General features: G+C 41.8%; 1 protein-coding gene across 10 annotated transcripts in view; it reads right to left on the bottom strand.

The window, feature by feature from the left end:
• The window catches only part of LOC124063588 (serine/threonine-protein kinase WNK2-like), a 41355-nt gene extending 18671 nt beyond the window's left edge, over window positions 1-22684 (bottom strand). For 5 of the 10 annotated variants that reach the window (XM_046397380.1, XM_046397382.1, XM_046397384.1 and 2 more), the window contains exons 1-10: window positions 22102-22684; window positions 20885-21712; window positions 7225-7397; window positions 6836-7056; window positions 6588-6745; window positions 4758-4846; window positions 4080-4299; window positions 1981-2257; window positions 1778-1893; window positions 548-1447 (exon numbers count right to left, since the gene is read on the bottom strand). In XM_046397380.1, the coding sequence (XP_046253336.1) occupies window positions 548-1447; window positions 1778-1893; window positions 1981-2257; window positions 4080-4299; window positions 4758-4846; window positions 6588-6745; window positions 6836-7056; window positions 7225-7397; window positions 20885-21538 (2808 nt within the window). In that variant the 5' untranslated portion in view covers window positions 21539-21712; window positions 22102-22684. Of the gene's footprint in view, window positions 1-547; window positions 1448-1750; window positions 1894-1980; window positions 2258-4079; window positions 4300-4757; window positions 4847-6587; window positions 6746-6835; window positions 7057-7224; window positions 7398-20884; window positions 21713-22101 lie in introns of all 10 variants that reach the window. The other 5 variants (XM_046397383.1, XM_046397381.1, XM_046397387.1 and 2 more) reach the window with 5 other exon arrangements.
• Between the last annotated feature and the right edge of the window lie 17 nt (window positions 22685-22701).

The raw sequence follows: 22701 nt of genomic DNA, 5'->3' as shown, positions 1-22701 counted from the left end.
TCAGATTCTATAAAGCCACACCGGACACAAGGATAATCAGAGGATGAGGGATAAAAATAAGTTAATGAAACATCTGTTTCAACAATGAATAGGCGGTGACAGGTGTGCGTTAAAATAAGGACGCATTGAAGAAATGGCAGGAGACCAAGAGGAGGGAGATCAGACAGCCACCCCTTCTCTTTCAGAAACCTTCTATCCAACACAAGCTAAGGAGCAAGACAGCTGTAGCTTTGAGCCAGTAAAGCAGAAACAGAAAATGTTAAAATCAAGGTCAGATCTAGAAGGAATTGATTAAAATTAATCAGCAGGGAAAGTTGGTCTGTTAGAGACTGTGCCATTGTCTTCTGACAGGAGCAAGCTTAAGATTTTTAAAAGGATGGTCAGCTCTGTAGGCCTACGCAGGCAGCAAGACTCAGACAGTAGACAGGAGGTCAGACCAGCTCCAAGCAGAAAAATGCTGTATCTCCTACAGGCTGGGAGAAATCAATTAAGCAGGTGTTGACCCCACATGGGAAACTAAAGCGACTTGTCTGCTATTGCGACCTACCACTCCCACAGCCCTGGTAACTTGCTGCTCTCCGGTACAGAATTTATCCTTGCAGTCCCAGAGGGGTTCTTGGTCCCCCGCCAAACTGCCACTCATGAGATGGCTCTTCAGGCTGCCATCTCCTTCACTGCAGGGTCTGTTAGCAGCTGAAGAGGGCAGCAGGGAGGATTGGGTGGGTGTGGTGTGACAAGGGGCTGCTTTGCGGCCAATTATATTGAACAGGGACTGCTGAAGCAGTGAGAAATCAGAACAGTCCCTTGAACCTTTCAGCCATCCATTACCAAGGGTGGCCACTGTTCCACCAGAGGACGGGTAGTGTCTAAAGTCACATGGACAGAGATGTGTTGGTATAACAGAAGGTCGGCGATGGCTCCCTTCTTGTGACCTTAAGAGAAGTAAAGACAGGCAGGCCTGGCATGTGTGGCTTTTATGCATTGCACAATGGTTGTTATGATGAGAGGTCAGACTCAGAAGACTAGTAAGGTCAGAGTGTCTGCGTCCACTTGAAACAGGCAAAGTTAAGTTCTCACTGGTGGCCTCTGACGACGGCCTGATGTTGGTGTCACTGAGGCGGCGGTACTCAGAAGGTGGAGAGACAGGGGAGACCTGCAGCAGTGGCAGAGCACTCTGGGAGGGGAAGCCATCCATCATCCCAGAAGGGCTGAGCTCTGGCTCGTTCTCTGGTACGGTGGGGGTGGGAGTGATTGATCTCTGAAACTGATTGAGGGCATGGAGCTGAGCAATCTGGGTTGCCCTCTGAGTGTCAATAACAGGGGCACTTCCTCTCCGGGCTGCAGCTCCCAAACGAGTCCTGAGCTCTGGGCTCAGTGTTGCCCCCCATACTTCACCCTTTTCGCAGGAGTGAGATCGATGTGTCAGAAAAGGGCTACCGCTCTGGCTCTGATAGAGGAGCAACCAAAAAGCAAAACACAAGTTACTCCAAATGAAAAGATCATAACCAAAAAAGTGATTAGGACAGAAAAACTTCCTTCCAATGACACATGAAAGTATGACAAACACCTATGCATGTAATGTGCATGACTGTGTTAATGAAGACTCATCTGCACATGTTCAAAAACATGTGACTTCATCTGACTGAGCAGATGAACATACAGCACCTGTGTTCTGTTCCATAGCCACATGAGCCACAGCTCCTTTCACAGAAAGTGCGTATTTTAATAAATCTGAATGTACGTGATCTACCTGGATGTGTATGCTCCTGATACAGACCTGCTGTGTTGCCATAGTAATAGGCTCCAGCAGGGACTGGTAGAGGACACTCTGCTGGCTGCTGTGAGAGTCTGAGTACACAGTGGAGCCCATGCCACTGTCAAGTGTGCCATCTGCTGCAGAGACACACATATTATGCACTCATAAAAAAGTCAAAGATTAAGCTCATATGTTTCTGAGTGGAGGAGAACAGAATCTCTTACATGTCACTGAGGTGGCACTGGCTGGTAGGTTACGCAGCCTGTTTTGCTGGTCTGCCTCTATTTCTTCTGGTTCTAGCAAAGGCTGTCCCACATGTGCAGGCCCAGCAGAGATGCCCTGAGATGGTATCATCTGGATCCTGTGTCCCCCTTCACCTTGATCCACTGCAGCTGCAGCAGACACTGTTCTCTCCCTTCTCCATTTGATCAGTGCCACACGGTCCCTGATTGACTTTCCCACAGTCTTAGCATCACTCTCGTGGAAGAAGCCAGACTCCACCTGACAAAGAAAAGGGAAGAGCATGACTTCAAGGATATTTTTAGCATGGAGCATGTGAGAGAAGAGAGGGTGCATTAAAAAGGGGAGCGTGAGAAGGAGAGAGAAAGAGTAAGAACAGGAAGGAATAGAAAATCTATTTTAAGGCGATCAGAGAAGGGAGGAACTATTCCCTTTGTCAGCACCTTGATTCATTGTTCACAACAGAACAGTCTGTGCTGTTACATCTGCAAATAAAGATGAAGACATGTTTCATAGAACATACATGTTGTACATGGGGAAAAAAACACAAAAAGGTTGAACACACAACATAAAGCAACGTACAAAGCTAAAAATACAAATTAGAGTACTAAGATAAGCTAATCAATCATGCACTAAAAATACAATGCTGTGCATATTAAAACTCAAGCCATATGAAGACAGCATATTCATTTATCTACTCTGCAGCATAAAGTACAGCATGCATGATATAAAATGTCATTCAGAACACACTGTAGACTAATTAGGCATCACAAGCACAAAATGAATCAATCAATCACACAAAAGGTGACATCCTGGTCCATCAGCACAGACAAATGATGTCGATCATGTTGCCTGTTTTCATAAATTACTCTTTGGAGTATATGAAGAGTGATTTGTCAAGGGAGGTGATGGTCCTTGCTGGTCAAAATAGCACAGACAGAGGAAGAGGGAGTAGTAGGCTCAGTACCAGTAAAACCAATGAGTTTGAGGTCAATTTCAGAGCTTCAAATATGGATGTGGTTGCAAAGAAATGACAAATTCTAAAATTTTAAATTCAGTAACTGACCAAATGTGAAGTATGTTTACCATCTCCCCTCTTGTAATGGGGTTGAAACAACAAAAAGGGATTTTGCAGAAAATGTCACAGTGAAGTTGACTTTTTACTCTTTGGATGTAAAATGTCTTCACTTTATCATTTTAAGACATTTGTGTGAAATTTTGTCACAATTAGTGCATGAATCAAAAACATGTTTTGTGAGGTCAGAGTGACCTTGATGATTTCAGAAAGTCCTGCAAGGTGAGCAACAATGAAAAAAGAAGACAAGCTAGGGAAGGAAACACAGAAATCAAGGACACAAGTTCTTATCTACTGTTACTGGATCAGCTGGCTGAGCATTACACAAAATTGTTTTTTTGATATTCAGAGTGACAGAGTAATATGCAAACCTCTCAACTGACACACTCCGCTGTTAAAACCTTTTGCCTTTACAGTGTTTGAGCTATGTTAACTCACTATGTCTCATCCCATTACCCACAAATTAATTTTATGGTTCTGCAGAATGTTACATGTCTAATATAAAGGCTGGAAGTTGGTACTATCATATACTATCACAGAAAGAAATCTTCAGTGAACATCATCAGACATGGCACCCACAGATCCTGCAATAAAAACTGGATCCAGAAAGACTGTAAAAAAAAACATGTAAACACAGGGGAAAGAAAATAAGAGCACACGCAATGTATTCCTGGAAAAGCAAAGTAAGTTACCAACCTGCAATCTGCATTCAAGCACATTCCCTGATGAAGAGATATAAGGATTGCCAGCAGTTGGAACAAGCCAAGCCACAAAATGCCTGACAGACTGCATCACCAGCATGGGTCACAACTAACTTATTACTAAAATTAAAATAATGCTAACATGTTTAGATGACACCAAATGTATTTAAGGCAGACAGCACAATTTAAAACAATGAAATACAGAACTCACAGGATTCTACATCCATATTATATATCCATATAATCTCCAAATCGATTTATATTTTTAAAATATTTGCATAAAGTTCTTCTTCAATGATTTACTCACCATCTCTTGTGCCACAACCTCAGGGACCTCCTTTATCAGGTCGAATGTGAACTCGATGGCTCCACTCTCCTTGTACTTCCCTTTTAACTTCTTGTGGTCTTCCACCCAGAGTTTCAGCGCTATTGAGGCCTTCTTTCCATCATCTTCCTCAGCCAGCTCCACTCTTACGCCCGTGTCCTCAGCAAAGAAAGCGTGGTTCAAGAGGTCCTTGATGCTGTACCTGGGAGAAGAAAATAAAAGCAAAACTCACGACTCTGGCACAAAGTTGTGCTACACTATGCCGACTTATCTGTAATGATAGTGTATCAATATGGTTAGCAATGTGTTGAAGATGAAAAGACATCTTGGCCTCATCTAACATAGTAATTACTTCATACATGGACACGATATACCTGTGTTGCAGGGACAAAGTCACTCACTGAACCCAATCATGTTTAAAAAAAAAAACACCACTGGAAGCTAATTAAGGGTTATTTTCCCCTCTCTACACAAACTCATTATGTAACAGAAATGAAAGACACCCTGCAGATATGGTGGGAGACTGCATTGCTGCTGAGGGGCCAACTGTCAGCGCCACAGCAATGAAGCGGGGGAGGTGAGACAAGGTATGAAAGATGAGAGGGCACCTTGCAGGCCCTCTTGGTTGAGAACTGGACAATGATGGGGACAGTCACTCACCGCTCTTCTTTCTTTTGGCAGATACACTCCCCAATAATCTCCTTGATTTCAGGATCCATGACCTTGTTGTAGCTGGCTGGCTTCACTCCCTGAGGAAAGGGAAACATAAGCAAAATGCTGAGGACAGGACATGAAGGACTATTGTGTTGATGAAAATTAATCATGGAGGACAAACAAAAAAAAAGGGATGATTTTTGTCATACTCCACCCCAAATGTTATCTTTTAAGTAACACACACTCACATCCTGTAGGTGTGTTGATCATAACAGGGCACAACAACTGTGCTCAGCTCAATTCTATGTCTGTTGCAGTGGATTTAAAAAAAAAAAAGCATAAAAGTATCCATAGAAACCGCTCAGATCAATGCCATGTCTCCTGATGCTGTTTGTAAGTTACAATTAGAACACAGTTGGTCTGTGTCTGCACAGCAGAGTAGTGCAGTAGAAAGACAATAGTTCATCCATGAAACTGCTCACAATAAGGTCTGTGGATTATCTTTCACAACTGGGTGATGATTTCTGGAAAGAAACATTAGTGTTATTTTTTGAATATATTTTTTTGCTATTTGAGCACCACAAACAAACTGTCATTTAGTTCCATTACATCTGAGAGAAGACAGACCACCTCTACACCTGATATCTTCAAAACTCTGCAAATCATACCTATACAATCTACATGGACACACAGCACTACAATTAAGAGGGGGAAAAAAAAAAGTTTGTTTTGTCCAGATGACGTATCCTCTTAAGCACCCAGACTTTCTTTACCAATCTATTCCTTTGCAGGCACATTTTGTCCTGCTATTCTCTCTATGGTGCAGCATCAACTGTGGCGTGACATAACTTGTGAGATCATGAATTCTTAAGAGAGACACTTGCCGCTATAAAGTATATGCATCCTCTGGATTAACATTGCTAACAATTATGCAGCATTGTGTTGTATGTGCTCAGGGAGCAGTATAAAGCTATCAGGGTTCGTCTTTGATCAATCTCCTATTAATATCCTGCAGTGGTCTCTGCAGGGCACTCTAATATGCATATGGTAATGATGCAGAACAGTATCTAGAGACAGCTGCACCGGTGCTTCCCTATCATTAATATGGGTATTGAAGCCTTCTCATCTTTAACAGCAGGTGAAAGAGCCATCTCTCAGATTCCAACCCCGCCAAGTCTCAGGAGTGGAAAATCAATACTCTTCATCAAATCAGGAAGTCTATCATGACATTTAGACAAGCCCTAACCTAAAAACAGTTTGAAGTATGCTTTGCAAGCAGAGATACACTCATTGAAATGGAGTGGAATACAGCCTTTAGGCTTTATCTAAAAAACAAAGGAGGATTTGGACTCCCTCTGTGACTCCATATGGCTCATTAGATTTTTCACCCAAGAAATTCAAGGCTGAACATCCATCTAGCTGAGAACACGAGAGCAGATATCGTAATCTAACAAAAGCTACATTTCTGCAATTAAAAACTCCCTGGACACAAATAGTGGAGCAGATAAAAACATCTGTGAAATTATAATGTGCCATCTTAGAGGATCACAAAGCAGGTTCTCTCTCTCTCTTTTTTTTCTAGAAACAAAATTATGGTTAAACTTACTGTATAACTATGACAATGACTGGGACGCATTTTGTTATAATATAATATAATATATAATTAATTATAAGTATATTGTCCCAGCTTTTATTACAAGGATATCTTAGTTTGCTTACATTAATCTCATAATTTTAGGTTACTTAACTTATGCATGTGAAGCTGTATATTAAATATTTTCCCCAAATATCAAATTTCTGAAACAAATTGGAAAAATGTACAGAATCGGGACTCACACTGGTGACTTTGCGGTATATCTGAGCAGCATTCTGACATTCAGAGTAGGGGTACTCTGAGGTGGCCATCTCTAGCATGCACATGCCGAAGGCATAAACGTCCACAGCCTCATCATAATGTTCCTCATACATCTCTGGAGCCATGAACTCTGGAGTGCCTGAAGAGAGAAGAATGCAACATGGATACGTCATTTACTTCTTCACCGTGGGAACCATTGATTGCCAAGTCACATTTCAAAGTTTTCTACCTATGACACTCTTGGCAAAGGAAGCTGCCTTGAGTGTTGCCAGTCCTAAATCCCCTATCTTGACTGAGCCTGTAGGTCCAGTGATGAAGATGTTGTCACATTTGAGGTCCCTGTGTATAATGGGTGGGGTCCTGGTGTGGAGAAAGTGAAGGCCTTTCAGGATCTGTCTACACCAGCTCCTCAGCACCTTGGGCTTCATTACTTTGAAACGCTTTAGATAGCTGCAAGAAGGAGATGGATATTTTAGTAAAATGCCTTAGAACATGCAATAAAAATAGTACAAGTGAAAAGGTAAGATGGCTTTAAGCACTGTAAATATCTGTCAAAGGCACAAATAGTTATTTGTCAGAGAAGTTGTCTGTACAATATCTACCTTCACCAGTACTCACGTTTTTAATGTTCCTGACGTCATGAGCTCTGTCACTAAAACGATGCACTTCTTCCCTTTAACGGGCGACTCCCAAAAGTCATAGAAACGGACAATGTTGGGATGTTGGAGCCCCTTCAACATCTCCGCCTCTTCTTTGAAGCGCTGACGTTCCACTTTTGATAGTTTACGATCCTAGAAGAAATATGACAGATGCAGCGTAAAGAAATCATTGATATGAAGCCCTAAAGACACTTGCTATATCACATTTGCATCACACCAGTTTGTGCGTGGGGGAAGAATTCACATCAGCTTTTCTCAAGCACAAGGTTCAGCCTAAATATGACGCATGTGTATGATACCAGAGCATAATATCAAATGTGACTTATCCCTTGTTGTCTTTACTTGATCCAGAGACACAGAGGCTGTGTAACAAGACATTAAAGGGTGACAAACCACAGTGACTGAGGGGAGAATGAATCCACACATTAACATGGCCACACCCACTACACACTGCAGCTAAAGGTTACATGTGATCGATCTCTTCCATCTTTCTCCATCTCCTTCACTTGCTTGCTCACTCTCTCATCCGCTACCTTTTGCTCCTTTCACCCCTCCCCCCATATCTGCAATCTGTCTCCCTATCCGCACCCCGAACATCAACCACTCCCTCCTCCACAGCCAAACATCCCACACAGACACAGAAAGAAATCGTTTGTGACCGCTCCGTCTTTATCTCGTCACTCTCCAGTTCTCTATAAGGCTGACCCACTCTTTTTTTGTGTTGTGTTTTTTTAAAACCACTGCAACAGTGACTTACGTAACAAACACACACACACATGCACTCAGCACTGAGCATGGACTACAGGCAAGACCCCACCCCACCCCATAAAAAGAAGACGACACTGATGGTGGAATGCAATGAACACAAGCTAGCGAGATGTAATCTATTTAATTATTCAACCACAGCGAACTCTGTGAGATAAAAAAAGCTGACAAAAATCAAAAAGTACAAAATCACATAATAACATAAAAATTATAATTGAAGCAAGATGTGCTGTGATGCAATGTGTTGAAGAATGGAGTGATATGATGATAAAGTACTGTGTGTGTGAATGTGGCATATCAAGTTTTGTGTGCAAGTGGGTGGGGGGTGGGGATTTTCACTGCACTCTTCTGAAGTCCAATGAATAATTCAGTTCTGCAGAGAACCTTTTCTACTGTGGCAAGCTGAGCAATAGAGGGCTGGGGCCAAGTTGGGCTGGGTTATCCCCAAGTGCTCTTTTCTGCACAAGAGCAACACATGGGCTGAGGTTTACCTGAAGCACAGGTTTAAAAGGAGAGACGGTGAGAAATGAGACTGATTCAAGCATTTTAACCCTGCAGCACTGCAGCTTTCCTCCCTTCCTCTCCCCACACTACTCCTTCACATCTTCCTTGCCTCCTCATCTCATCCCATCTTCTCCAATCTTTCAGGAATCCTGCTGCTTTTCCTAAATAACCCCCTTAACCCCACCACAGAGTGTTCCCCAAGTCCTCACACTCACACTCACACACACACACCTCCCCCGTTTGCTTTCCCACTTCTATTTTCCCTCTCAGCAGACACTGGGGCTTCTGCATAATTCAGAAGCCACATGTAAGCTCAGAGGTGTTGTGCACAGCATGTCGAGATACACAGACAGATACATATGCACACTGAGACACTAGAAGAATGTCAGTCCCAAGGTGCACACACACACCAGACAATGGATATCATATCACACAAGCATCAATACATGAGACTCGTTAACGCCTTCATAGTTACTGTGAGGGATATGAACTTTTATCATGCCTGACTCACGGTAACAATATATTTAAAATGAAGGTTTGCGCTACAATCAGATCATCTAGTGTTTGTGTCCATGTATGTTTTCAGAGTCTTATCTGGCATGCACTATACACTTGGCTGAAGAAAAGGCTCAGCTGGCCACATCAGAGTATGGAGCCGCCCAGGTGAGGTTAAATACACACCAAAAGAACCATACTGGGCAGCACGGACAGGAAAAACAGATTGAGACATTAGCAGGAAGCAATCTATAAAGCTGGGCTCCACCATACTGACACCCACTACATCTATGTGCTGAGCTCTATTAGTTCCACAGCTCGGGTAGCTCATACAGCAACACAGACATATCAAAACAGAGGGCCTCTGGATGTCAGAGGGACCAGGTAGTAATAGATTAAATTATTAGTCCTGGGAACTCTGCAGGCAAATATACCATGTAATTGCAAAACTATGTGTTCAAATCAAGTCCTTGGCCTAATGTCACATGTTGTCTATAAGCATACTGTCCAAGAAAGCACCCTTATTGTAAAGAGATGGCTCTCAGCTCAGCTACTTTACCCAAGGATGTAACAGGTAGACAGAACAAAGCTGTAAATTGCAGAGTAAATCGCACCAACACACAGAATCAGCCGCAAATTGCTTTAGAAAGGCAAAAATGGTGAGTCATGGCATTTATCAAGATGGATTTTTCCCATCTCATAACTGAAATTACATACCCCAAATTAAGGGGGTCAATAATGTTACAGAAGCCTGCGGTCTTGGAAAATGCAAACAGATTTGAGTAGGCACAGGGCAGATAAACAGACTTTCTATTAATGAAACATAAAATAACAGCTCACTGTTGAATATAAATTATTAAATATTTGAATCCACATTAATAATTTGACTGATATTCTGAAATATGGGAAAGAATAGAATAAAGAAAGAATGGGAAAAAATAATAAATAATAATAATAAAATAATTAATAAGAATGAATAAAACAAAAAAAAAATCAGCTTGTTGGGCCTTTATGAGAGTTTGTTTTACATTTACTATGCAATGAATACATTTGGTATAATCACCTGTGTGTTGCTGTGTTTATGTATTGGGGATGTAACGGTACTGTTTGGTACAGGTTTACTTTGGAATGCAACTTCCTTGGTTTGGTACACCATGTGACCCAAAACAAATACTGTTAATATAGACTATTTACAGGTCGTTCCATAACAACTTATCTTATCCCAGTCCATGACATGCATTTTCTTGGAAAAAAAAGTGAGCACATCTGTTAAATTCATGAAACTTTGCAAAAGAGTCTACACATGCAGTGTACACATATATACAACCAAAAAGTAATATAAAATTTAGCCAGAGCCGAAGACTCATAACTCTCAGTGCTGTGGGATAATGCAAAGCCCTGTAACATTAGTAGAACTTTTCAAATAATTCTTTTTTGAGAAAAACCACAATATGAAGTGGTAAAAGATCTGAATTTTGAGTGAGCTGGTCCTTTTGTCTACTCCTCCCACGTGCAGAACAGAAATTCAGTGTGAAATTCAGAAATGCAGTGCACCAGCTGTTGTCTATCAGCTGTACCATGCAATTGGTGTACCACAGGTTAAAGAGACAAGATTGTGACCAGTTGTGGTTCAGTTTCTGGACTGGCAGATAGATGTGGAAAGTAATAAAGCAGCACTTGCCCCTCCATCATTACCACCACTGAGATGCCCTTGACCAAATGTTTTAGTAGAGCTGCTCAGTAGCTGATCAATGCATTCAGAAAGAATGGATTCCTCTCAGTGAAATTTCCTTGAACAGATAAAGTTTATTTAAAAAAAAAACTCACCTTATGTCAGGTTAGCCAGGTTTGTCAATCGTATACAATGTTACTGAACGGCATCTGTATAGCTGCATGGGAGCTTTAACCCTTGTATTATGTTGAAAAAAAATGACGTTGATTATGTTGCGGGTCATTTTGACCCGTACTGTGTAAATCAACTAACAGTAAAACAAAAACAGGTTAAACCAATAACATCTTTATTTTAGATTATAGGAACATATAGAAAAGAGACATACAATATATTTTTAATCCCAACACTATATTTAAGAACTATTTAATTTTAAAACCAATAACATCTTTATTTTAATTTTCCTCTCTTGACGAACACTTTTGTTTGTCATTTGACTTTCCCCATTTTCAATGTTCAACATTTTCATTGTTCTCCACACGATGGACAGAATGTAATTGTGTGCTTTCTGCAGATGTAATTCTTGCATTTCACACAACAGGTACTTGTTTTACTGTCATCTCGGGGGGGACAGACCTGGCATCTCTTCCGTTTCTTCACACCTGTATCTAATGGATCCATTACAGATTGGTTGGGTGACGTGAGCTTGACCTTTTCAATGACAGCCGCAGCTGCTGGGGTTTTAGGTGGCCTGGCTCGACTCTGCATATTAGGAGTAACAAGTGCTTTGCCGAGTTGTTCCAGGAAAAGCCGACGTCGGAACAATTTTCCGGCATTCCATTGTTGGTTGATTTCAGTCCACAGGACATAGGCATTGTGAGCAGACACATCCACAATGTTATAGAACATCACCAAGGGCCAACGGGCAGTCTTGCGCTGGCAGCTGTATGTTGCTGTGTTTTGCATCACAAGCTACCCATATTTTGATGCCATACTTGGCAGGCTTGTTGGGCATGTACTGTCGGAAAGGACAGCGCCCCCTGAATGGAACAACAGTAACATGGGGACCAGGATTGTACAACAAAGGCAGAATTTCAACCCATTTATCCCATACATCTCTGATCGCAGCTAACTTGTCTCTTTCACGTCGACCAGCTCTTGTGTCGCAGTTGTCAAATCGGATCACACGAGATATCATGTGAAATGTCTCCAGAGACATTGTTGCTCGAAAGATTGGCCTTCCATTCTCTTCGTTCCACAAACTTGCAGTTGCTTCTCCCCTTGACCTGTACACTCCAGCTAATACCAGAATTCTGATGTAAGCATGCAAGTCAGTCTGATCCAGTGGCTTCCATTTCTCTTGAAATACACGCCTCCCCTCCAAATTGGTCATGTCCAGTATAATCTTCTCTATTGGCGATATGAAGAGCTGAAATGCTGATTGAATATCATCAACTCGTGTGACAGCAAATCGTGTAGGACCGGGAGTCATTTTGATGACATTGGAAGATGACAGTCTACCTCGGCTTTGGTGTGGTGATGTTGACCATTTTATATTACCATCTTTTGATGTCCATGTCCCCCCCCTGTGGATGATGATTGCTGCATTCCTTGGTTTTCAGCTGATGGAGATCCAACGGCAGACTCGTCCTCTGAATCCTCATCGGAAGAAAATTGACAATCTGGATCATCAATAACATTGTCCTCAGTCTCTGAAAGATCCTCTGTCTCTGAAATCTCTTCCTCTGCATCACTATCCCAGTTCAACATCAGTGCCACAGTTTCTTCAACTGTAAAACTTCTGGAGCTCATTTTGGTGTGTTTGTCAAAGAGATGACATGAGAACAGTGACAAGCACAAGGGTGAGAAAGTTCCTCCTCCATTCACACCTGGGCCTCTGTTTCAAAATACAAATAATTTGGCAATCTAAACAAAGTATATCAAAGAGATCAAAGTGTTTAATTTGGATCTAAACAGCTATTTACCCACATTAAAGTGTCCGGGTCAAAATGACCCGCAACATCATCTTCGTATACAAACTCTGCACAGACATTTTACTACACATCAAAGAGTCCAGATTTTACACACCAGTTCATGACCCAAGATGAGGAAAAGTCACAAAATTGCAGGAAGAAAAAGAAAGGATAACCAGTACTTTGGTCAACATGAAAACTGAAATGGGTCAAATTGACCCGTAACATAATACAAGGGTTAAGTATTCCCGGTTTGTTACAGCGAAACAATATAAAACTGTATGCTGACACAACTGAACTCAGGTACATCTGTTGAAATGTAGCAGGATGAGACATTTATGTCACAAAATACGATACAAAAATTGTATGGGAGTGGATCATTATTTTAAACCCCCTCTATGAAATGAACAGCCTTTTACTTTTGGCTTAAATGGGCATATAAAATGAACAAGCAGCTGGTAACAGTCACCATCTAGACACCATTTAATCCATCTTATCTAATGCTCCTTATTCTTACAGTACCCCTAATGAGACCACTGGTTCACAGGTTCTAATCTATTATTCAAATCTCTAAGATCAGTGAACCAATGAGGAGTGAACTTATTAATAGAGTAACAGGTTTCAGCATTTGTCTTAATTATGGCAGCCAGTAAAGTCCAAAAATGAATCAATATCAACTTGGTCTCTCTCCATGGTTTTGTGTTCTTAATTACAATTTCCTCTTTACCCCATTAACCTGGCCACATCCTGATCCCTCGTTAACAAGCAGCAGATTAGCATCATTTGGATTTAGTAACAATAGTGTGACAGGGATTTATATTCAAACAACATGCCAGCCACCTCTACTATAAAACCTAGACAGCTCAACTCAGAGTAGTCGATATGTGTCACAACATTTGGCTAAGGAGATTATGAAAGAAAATATTTCACCCCAGGATGTACTGTACAGATTCGTCTCACTCACACACAGTTGGCCATCCTCAAACCTCAAAGCGACTAGGCCTTAATATTGCTTTTTAATACTGCAATGAAAAGCTTCAGTCACAATTATAATGTGATGCTTTGTTGATGCACGCAGTATTCTGTTTACTGTAGGTCATAATGAGACACACGAATAATAACAAAGTTTGGAAACATGGGACATGAACCTTAGCTGCCAGATTGAAGGAGGTATGCTAAATCACTTGGTTACCCTGCCACCGTCTGCACCAAATCCTCAATAACAGATGGCTATTGCAGTGCTTCCACTGCCATAGCAAAAGCTGGTGCAAAGCAAGCCATGAGCCAGCAGACTGCCCACAGCTGATTTGTGTCCCATCAGTCAATGACTGCAGGAGAATTTGGCAAACACCTGTGTCGGCCACTCTGTTGTCTCTATTTCAGTGTTACCCTGACATGTAGCCACTCTTCCCCCAGGCTGTGCTAACTGGCATGCTGGTGCTCAGGGTGGCACAGTATAATACTTTAAAAGAGGTAGATCTGATGAAACTGGCTGAGAGGAAAGAAAAAATATGCACATATCACCCATCCCTGTCAAGGAGGGGCATGAATGAGAGCAATACCTCCACAGATGATAAGCCACTGTGATACTAAGACAGTATGTTGAAAATCATCCGATGACCAAAACACTGTTCTGTTGTTTGGGTGTGAGGTGTGTGTGAACTAAGAAAACTGAGGGGGAGATATAAGGAGAAGCTATATTAGGAAGAGAAGTATGACACAACCACACCTCCATGAGCTTTAGTTAACAGGAACACCAGTATTATATCAGATATGCGCTTATGACTAAAACGAACTGTAAAAGGACAATAGTGAAAGGCACTTATGTGGGTTGCATGGGTGTTTTAGTGTGTGAGTGTGTCCGGGCTGATTGTGACTGGGAGTTAGCCAATATGGATTAAGGCATGAAAACCTCCTGTAAACCTCTTTGCTGTCACAGACTAAATGCGTAGTCTGACAAACAAGCAGTTCTTTGACACACAGAGACAAAGAAACAAAAATTTTTGATTACATATACATATACATTCGCCACCTCAAAAGACTAATGCTGCTTATGCAATTTCCATGACACCCACTGACTGATCACATCTTTGTTTAGAGCCTGACCGGCGCTGGATTTTTGAGGTCATCACTCATTTATTTTGTTTTAAAAATAAGATAAGTGTATGTAAGTGTGTATAAAAAGATACCTTCAGGGGAAAATTAGAGGCACTATTTCACACAGCAAATGTCACATACTCACAGAGAGCGACTGCTGTTTAGGCAAGCACCTATGAACCCTTACCCAAAATCTGAGTCACCATCTCAACTAAACCTTAGTGTTCCCATGAGATGCACAGCAATCCAAATTAATAATATTGTCCTGGATATTCCTCTTCAATCGTGCTGTAACTTGTAGTTGCTTAATCAGATGGCCAGCTGACTACTAACACTGATCTATAAAAAAATCACTGACATCAGTTATCCTTTATTGCGATTCTACTGTCAAGCAGCAAAGATCAAAACAGACCATGTTTCTCTGGCTTTTTCATTTCTAATTAAGAAGGCCTCATGGCCACAGAACCTGACGCTCGACAGCTGGCGGTGACATCCTTAACACACTCCTGCACAGACACCAAACATCCACGCTTGGTAACACAAAGATACACAGACCCATTGTAAAAACCATACAGGAGCTTATACAAGTAGTTACAAATAGCTGTGGTGCTATGATACCCAGGGTGGCAATTTCATTCAGCTGCTCCAAACTTGAGACAAATATTCACAAATGTGCTCAATGCCCATGTAAATGACTAAGGCCTAATGCGGCCAGCTTGGGCTGGCGTGAGCCAGAAAGTGGGAGTGTAGAGGGTGGGCAGTCTTGCATATGTGCTCCTTTTCCCACATCACTGATGATGAGGGTTGGAGCTGAGACAAGACAGAAAAGAGTGGTAGTGATGCCCTCAGCCAAAGTAGACAGCCTGGCCAACACCCCCCAACCCCCAACCATTTTATCATCTGCTGCAGTGTAGGGGCACAGGGCCAGAGAAACACCCTCAATTCAGCATAACACCGTGGCACAGACTATATACACAACATGGGCAAAACAAAATTTAAAATTTTTAAATTCAAAAGCAACCTTTATCAAACTCCGGCAAGGTTATTAATGATAAAACAAATTTCAACAAAGCTGTGTTAAAGGCATTGCTGCCAACTGTGATTCTATGCAAAAAAAAAAAGAAAAGAAAAAAGACTGCATAGCAAGAGTATATGCGAGCTCAACAGTGCCAATATAATCATAATTCATATTACCAAAAAGAGTTCTTAAATTTGTCAGGTTTGACAGGACACAGAATATGTGACAACTGGGAGGATTTGCATTTAAAATAAGCAGCCAAAGTAAATATCAACAGTTTACAGTTGGACTTAAGACACAGGTGCTACTGTGAGGCCATTTGTTTTGCACTCATTACGTAAAAAGCTTAGAGATGCAGAGGTCAACTAGAGTGTGTATTAAAAGTAACCCTTGTATTCATGCCACAGAGCCTAAGCAGGAGTCCTTAGCAGGATACAGAGGTGCGCTGAGATTTGTTCATACAAATAACTATCTTAAATTCCATAAGGGATTACCAGTCCTTATGAGTTGCTGAGACATTGCTTTATTGTTAGGGGTCTGGGTGCGGGAGAAGGTGGGGAGAGGGAGATCAAAGGCCATTTAGATAAATCTTCATCAGTCCAAGGTTAGACAGCAAGAGGAAATGTGTGCTGAAAGTCTGGGACTATTTTGGACAAAAAATTACATCTGATAACATCAACAAGAACTCTGGGAAAATTTGATGACCCAACAATTAATTAGGAAAATAACTGGTAAATTAAACAATCATAAATACAACAGATATTGGCAGTCCTACTGTAACATAAAGATGGCAATGAGAAAAGTCCCAATTATGAAATGCATACAAAAATGCATTGGCAAAGAGGAAAGCCAACATTTTGCTCTGCTTTGCACACTGATGATCTTTTTGTCAAGCATATCAGTGCACTGAAATCTGAAGATTTTGTTGCTAGTAATTATAACTACCTCATCAGAGCACAATAATAAGGACTGCCTGCTTGCACCTGTGAAGTAAAATGCCAACACATGCTAGCAAACTTAGCAACTCACTTGCTTGAAAAGTTACAAATGAATGCAACGCATCAAATACCTAAGGAGTGAGCCATCTCTCTCCAGGCAGGTAAACACACAGATTGCCAAGTTTGCCACAAGTTCGAGAACGAGGCAGATTAAGATTAAACATGACAATTAACTTTAGACTTTGCTGATGTTCGATAACTGCTATTAAATAGAACAATTTGTATAAGGGCAAGTAAAAATTGACTAGAAAATTTATCACCCACTTGACTGACAAGGCGAGTGAAAAGAAAAAAAAGAAAAAAAGAAATTAATGTTGACTTCTGCAAAATATTGCTCATTTGTGGGCTCAACTGTAGTAAATGAGGGAGAGAGTTTTCCCCTTTTGACAACATCCAAATTCTCAAATCAGTTTAACTAGAAGTGTGTGCATGTGTGTGTGTTCGTAATGGACTTTGTGAAACATGAAAGTATACAAAAAATTAAATTAGTTTAAGATGAAAGCCAGTTTCAGGACATTTATTTACTGGTGTTCCTTCCTTTTGGACAAGCCAGGACTAAATGTAAACTATACTGTAAATTTTTTTTTCCTGAATGCAAGGCAGAAGACAGAGTACATATTATTATCCATGTATTGGATCTAGGTTATGCTAACTAGCCTCATTCCAACAAGCCTGTTGAAGTTACAGCACAGCACTACACCCATTGTTATGGTTCCAACAGGCTCATCCTCCTTCCCTGAGGGTCTTCGGTTGGCTGAGTGACACAGGCGTTCAGGCATGCCTGAAGATGAGGCCATTGACAAGGCATTGTTAGCTACAGCCACTGGCTCTGGCTGCCCTGGGCCTCTTAATGCCAAATGGGCTGTGACCAATGACCCATTTGAGCATCTCCAAATGTGTTTTCTTTTTGCAATCTGAGCAGTCAAGAAGGGGTTATTGTGAGGGTTATACATGTTAATCCCAAGAGACAACCATAACTGTGCTTTGAAACAGATGACCATAATATAACATGGCTCAGTCTAATCTACCATTACGTGTTTGGAACTATTTGACCTAATGACTCACAGTGTCATTTGCTGGGTTTGTTTGGTTCAAGAATAGCCAAATCTCCAGCAAACACTCAAACAGACAGGCAGTTTCATATCACTGCCATGGTATCATTGCCAGCTGGGCATTTACAAGCCGAGATCCAGATTTAATCTACAGAACAACAAGCTCACTGCCAAATACCACAGCAACGTCTGCACAAAGTCAGAAGTACACCACGTCTGTGAATGTGTGCAAAAATTCAACACAGATAAAAAATAATACACTGAGCCACAACTGGCAGAAAAAGGAAGTTTCCAAAGTTTAAAAAATAAATTCCAGTGAGTAATAATAGACTGAGGCAAACAGAGAGACAAAAGTGTTGCCTCTCAACAATGAAAAACTCACAACAGGAATCTTCCTCTCAGATTAACATCCTTGCCAGAGCCAGGGCCATCTGTGCTATGCCAGCGGCCTGGCACAAAAACAGAGATGTGGGGGAGATGGGCATGGGAGGAAAGGGGTGAGGGAGTGTGAAAGAGAGAGAGAGAGAGAGAGAGAGAAGGGAGGAATAGAGACAGAAAGAATAAACACAGGACCAGATTAAAATTTCTAGGTAAGAAAGCCATGTGACCACTGGAAGGAGGGGGAGGCAGTGGAAAATCACAGTCCTATCTTGTTTCACAGAGAGCCCTTGTGTCTTCCATCACAGGTTTCCTTAGCATGGCAAAGATGGTATCATCTCCATGTGACACTAAAGGGTAAACAGGCAAAACAGAGGCCAAAAAAAAAAAATCTTCACTACTTAAGACAAGTTGATACCCGCACTTGCAGTATTGCTGTTAAATACGGCAGCAGGATCTGGAAGGATTGTGGGTGGCATCTTGGCTCAGACCACTAGTCTTTATAGTGACTCTACATGCCACAGAAGAACAATAAACAGCTTCATAAACCTAGTAGAACTACAAACTTTGATTAATAATACAAATAACAAAACACTTAAATTGCTGCACTGATCTTTGCAAGATTAAGAGTTCTCTTTCTCCACATCAGACTGGGTTACAATGGACATTTTTCACTGTTTTGGTATTTTATAGACAATAAATAATCAACAGATCCACTGATAATGAGAATAATCTTTAGTCATAGTCCTACTGTAAAGTAATGTTGTAAGGACAATCCATTATAAAAACACTTAAAAAACGCACTGGCATTGGTTAGTTGAAGCCCTAAAAGTTACAATTTCATATTGGCATTTGAAAGTGACATATTTTTAAAGATGAAAGTGACAGCGTTTTACAGATTTACCACAGTTTGACATAATTCAGCAACACTCACATAATTTAATATTGAACTGCTGGCCATAAACCACTAGGTGGTTCAACTCACTAAATGGTCACTCAGCATAACATCACGAGCAATTCTGATCAGCTGAAGAAGGCACCAAGAGAAGACATTTTATTGACTCAGGCACACAAAGTTTCGACTAATGATCCTGATCCACTCAGCAAGCTAATGAGGCAGATCGCTCTGACAAAACACGGCATAGTAAGTCAGGTCAGCATAGAATTTTGTTTATCCAACTGATATTAATCAAAGACTGTCCGCTCAAAACTACAATATATGAGTGTGAGCCTGAGATGAGAACATGATTGTGAGAGAGGACTATTTGTATTGTGATTAACATCCATTATTGACTCTCCACTAAGGGAGTTTTACTGTGTCACTAGGGTAGAATAAAACACAGTAAATTGCTTCCGGTTCTGCATCCTATCATCCGCTGAGCCCAATTGCAGCTGAGTGTTGTCAGGTTGAGGGAAATGTGGGATTGCTCACTTGCTACTATCAGTCTGCATGACATCACCACCCAATGAAGTCATCGTGCCTCGCAGTGCTACTGTATCTTTACTCATAGCCAATGGTATGTTATCTTCTCTAAGTGCGGTGATGAGATGCATCACCGACTCGTGATGCTACAGTCGTACAAAACAGGTTTAGTTCTTTCAATGCATCGAGGACTGTGCACTCTTCAGTCTCTCAGGTTACTGACGCAGCATGTTTTCAGTAGCCTAGGCATCAGTATTCATTGAGGCCACAGGACCGCCACACGGTTCTCAGCAGGCTACAGCGCGCTTCAGCTGCTTCCTGTCTGCCTACCTCCTGTTGCACAGAGGGAGGGAGGTAGGGAATAACACTGCTCATAGCATGCAGACACACTGCTGGGACAGAGCACAGAAGAGCATGTCATGGACTGTCCAATCTAACAGGTGTGTGCACGGTCATTGCGTTTTCAGCTGGGCAAATGACTAGAGCAAAAATTAAAAGGTGGCTGAACGTAAACTGTTTAAAATGAACCTTTAACTATTTCAGCCTGAAAAAGAAACCACACTGCAGGTTGTTCTCTCTGAAGAGGGCAGTCATGCTTACTGTAGTCCCCCTTAAGCCTCCTGGGAGAGAGGGAGAGAGAGATAATCCCTGCTGCAGTCTCCAAAGGACGGAAATAATTAGTTAATACCTTTGCACAGTCTAAGCTGGTGATTTTCCTGTGTCTGTGTAATGCAAAACAAGATAGATTCTCCTTGTGCATTTGCAAAACTGCTGATCACCACGCTTCAGTGGTGGTATATGTCCGCACGTCAGCACATAATGCCCGTCAATCATTTTCCCCGTGTAAATCATTTAAAATTCAGTGGTAACCCATTTGCAACTTAGTTGACTCTCTCATGAGACTCTGGCTGATTGACAGCTCCCTGAAGACATCGCCATTATGCTATCATGATGGATGAACGTTCACCGGCAGAGAGTCAGCTTCCTATGAGAGTTAGGCATTTCCCCATTAACAAAAATCAGTAATTGAAAAAGAACTAATTTCTTGTAGAAAACAAAAACATGAAGATAGTTATTCCCACACTAAATTTATTGTTTGAAAGAGACACACCCTTTTTAAAGGGTGGTATGTGCTCGGTCTACTGTTTAAGAAACAATCTATGGACATGGGTGACTACTGAAAGTGTCTTGGTTTGCAGTTCTTCACTGAAAATGACACTATGCTTGGGTGTCACAGAGTATTTTACCTGCAGCTCACACCAGGCAACTTCCACCCAAGTCTCGGTATCCAGGCCCTTGTAGACCGTCTTGAAGGACCCTCTCCCCAGCTCAATGTCAAATTTGAGGAATCTTCCTCCTGGAGATGTGGAGACTGCTTTCATCTCTGCCTCCTCCTCGTTCTCCTCACTGGCTGCCTTGATAGCGGCTTTACCAGCATCACTGCATGTAAAATTTAATGCATCTCCACCTCTCTGCTTCTCTTCATCAGCACTGGCACTCTCTGTTGCGCTGTCTTTTTGCCCGCCTTGACTTTCAGTGCTGGAACCTTCCTGTATTCCGCAACTAGTCCCCAGCGTCCTGTCCACTATTGTTCGCAGGTTTATGTTTAGGATATTACTCCTGTTATCACACTCAGGTGCTTCAAAGGTCTGCTCATCTGTGTCCGAGAACCACAGACTTCTCCTGATGAATCTCTGATGCACGTTCCTCTGGTAACTGGAGGAAGGATACGCACTGGGGTCACTCCCACCTCTCACTACTGAGTCCACAGGATTGACATTTCCATCACCCATGGCCTCATACATATTCATGGCCGGTTCACACTGAGAGCTGGGTACAGATGGATATTTCAGTTCTTGGTGGGGCTCGGAGTTTGAAGTCGTCTCCGGCTCCATGGTCATTTAAAAGTTCAATCACTTTGGTTTCCAGGTCATTTGTGCCATGACTAGACTGCACAACATGCAGATTGAGAGATGAGTACCTGCAGCGCCCACTTGGTGACGCAGTTTGCGAGCGGAGGCCCCTAACGAGACCGGGATGGATGACATAGACGAGACTTCATCCGATATAGAGAGCTGCAAAAAAGAGAAAGAAATAAAGAAATGTTACTGAAACAAAATCCAACATTTCCTGCTCTGTTCGCCAACGCTGAAGCGATTTATTGATTTTATGGATGTCAGTCATCACGGCGTTTCAGTTAGTTATTTCAGTGAAAGCAAGTGCATGAAAAGACAAGCCCGTGAGTTAAAAAGATATTGTTGGTATAAACCATAATCAGCCAGGTGAACAAAAAAAGGAAAAACTAGCAAGCTGACACTGATGACACAAGTTAACACTAAGTTCGCTAATTAAAAGCCCTAACCCTAACGTGTGACGGTGCTAATTTATAGTCTAAATTCAGATAACAGATATATTAGCTTATCTCCAAACATTTCATTGGTTACACTGATGGGACCCGACTTACCTCGTTCAAAAAGCGAAGAAAACCACAGCAAACGTCGGCTAAACTCACGCTAGCGATAAACGACACGGGCAGACCTGCCAGGTCCAGTATTAGAAAAACCTCGCTAACGTTAGCCGATTGTCCACGACAGAGAGGTGGACTTTAAAACGCCCTGTCTGCATATTATCCCCATTTTCACGCATTAGAGCTACCCAAACAACTGCGAAAAAAAATCTGATTCAACTCACTGTCTGCCGACTGAACAAACCCCACACTGACGATTAAAAAAATGACGAATATGCTGTATTTATCTCCTTTCAAGTCCTCGCATCCGTCTCTTCAGTTGCAGCTAACGATGCCGAATCTCTCCGCGGCTTCTTCGTGGCTGCTTGTATGCGGAGCTCGTAGTTAAAGACCGGTCGGGCCGCTTCAAGACACGGGAAATTTTAGTTTGCAGGTCGTCCCCTTGGCAAGTAATTTACGCGGACAACTGTTTTCGCTTGTCATCTTATCTCCCCAACAGGTCAATACAACGGCGAGGCACACAAATGTGTTTCCCATTCAGCTCGCTTGGTTCCACGCCCCTGGTAACGACTGGAGGGACCGTCCAATAACACAGCA

The sequence above is a fragment of the Scatophagus argus genome, chromosome 8 (genome assembly GCF_020382885.2).
Source record: "Scatophagus argus isolate fScaArg1 chromosome 8, fScaArg1.pri, whole genome shotgun sequence".
Classification (NCBI taxonomy): Eukaryota; Metazoa; Chordata; class Actinopteri; family Scatophagidae; genus Scatophagus; species Scatophagus argus.
Note: the sequence above shows the minus strand (reverse complement) of the source record. Positions and strands in the feature narration are given on the sequence as shown.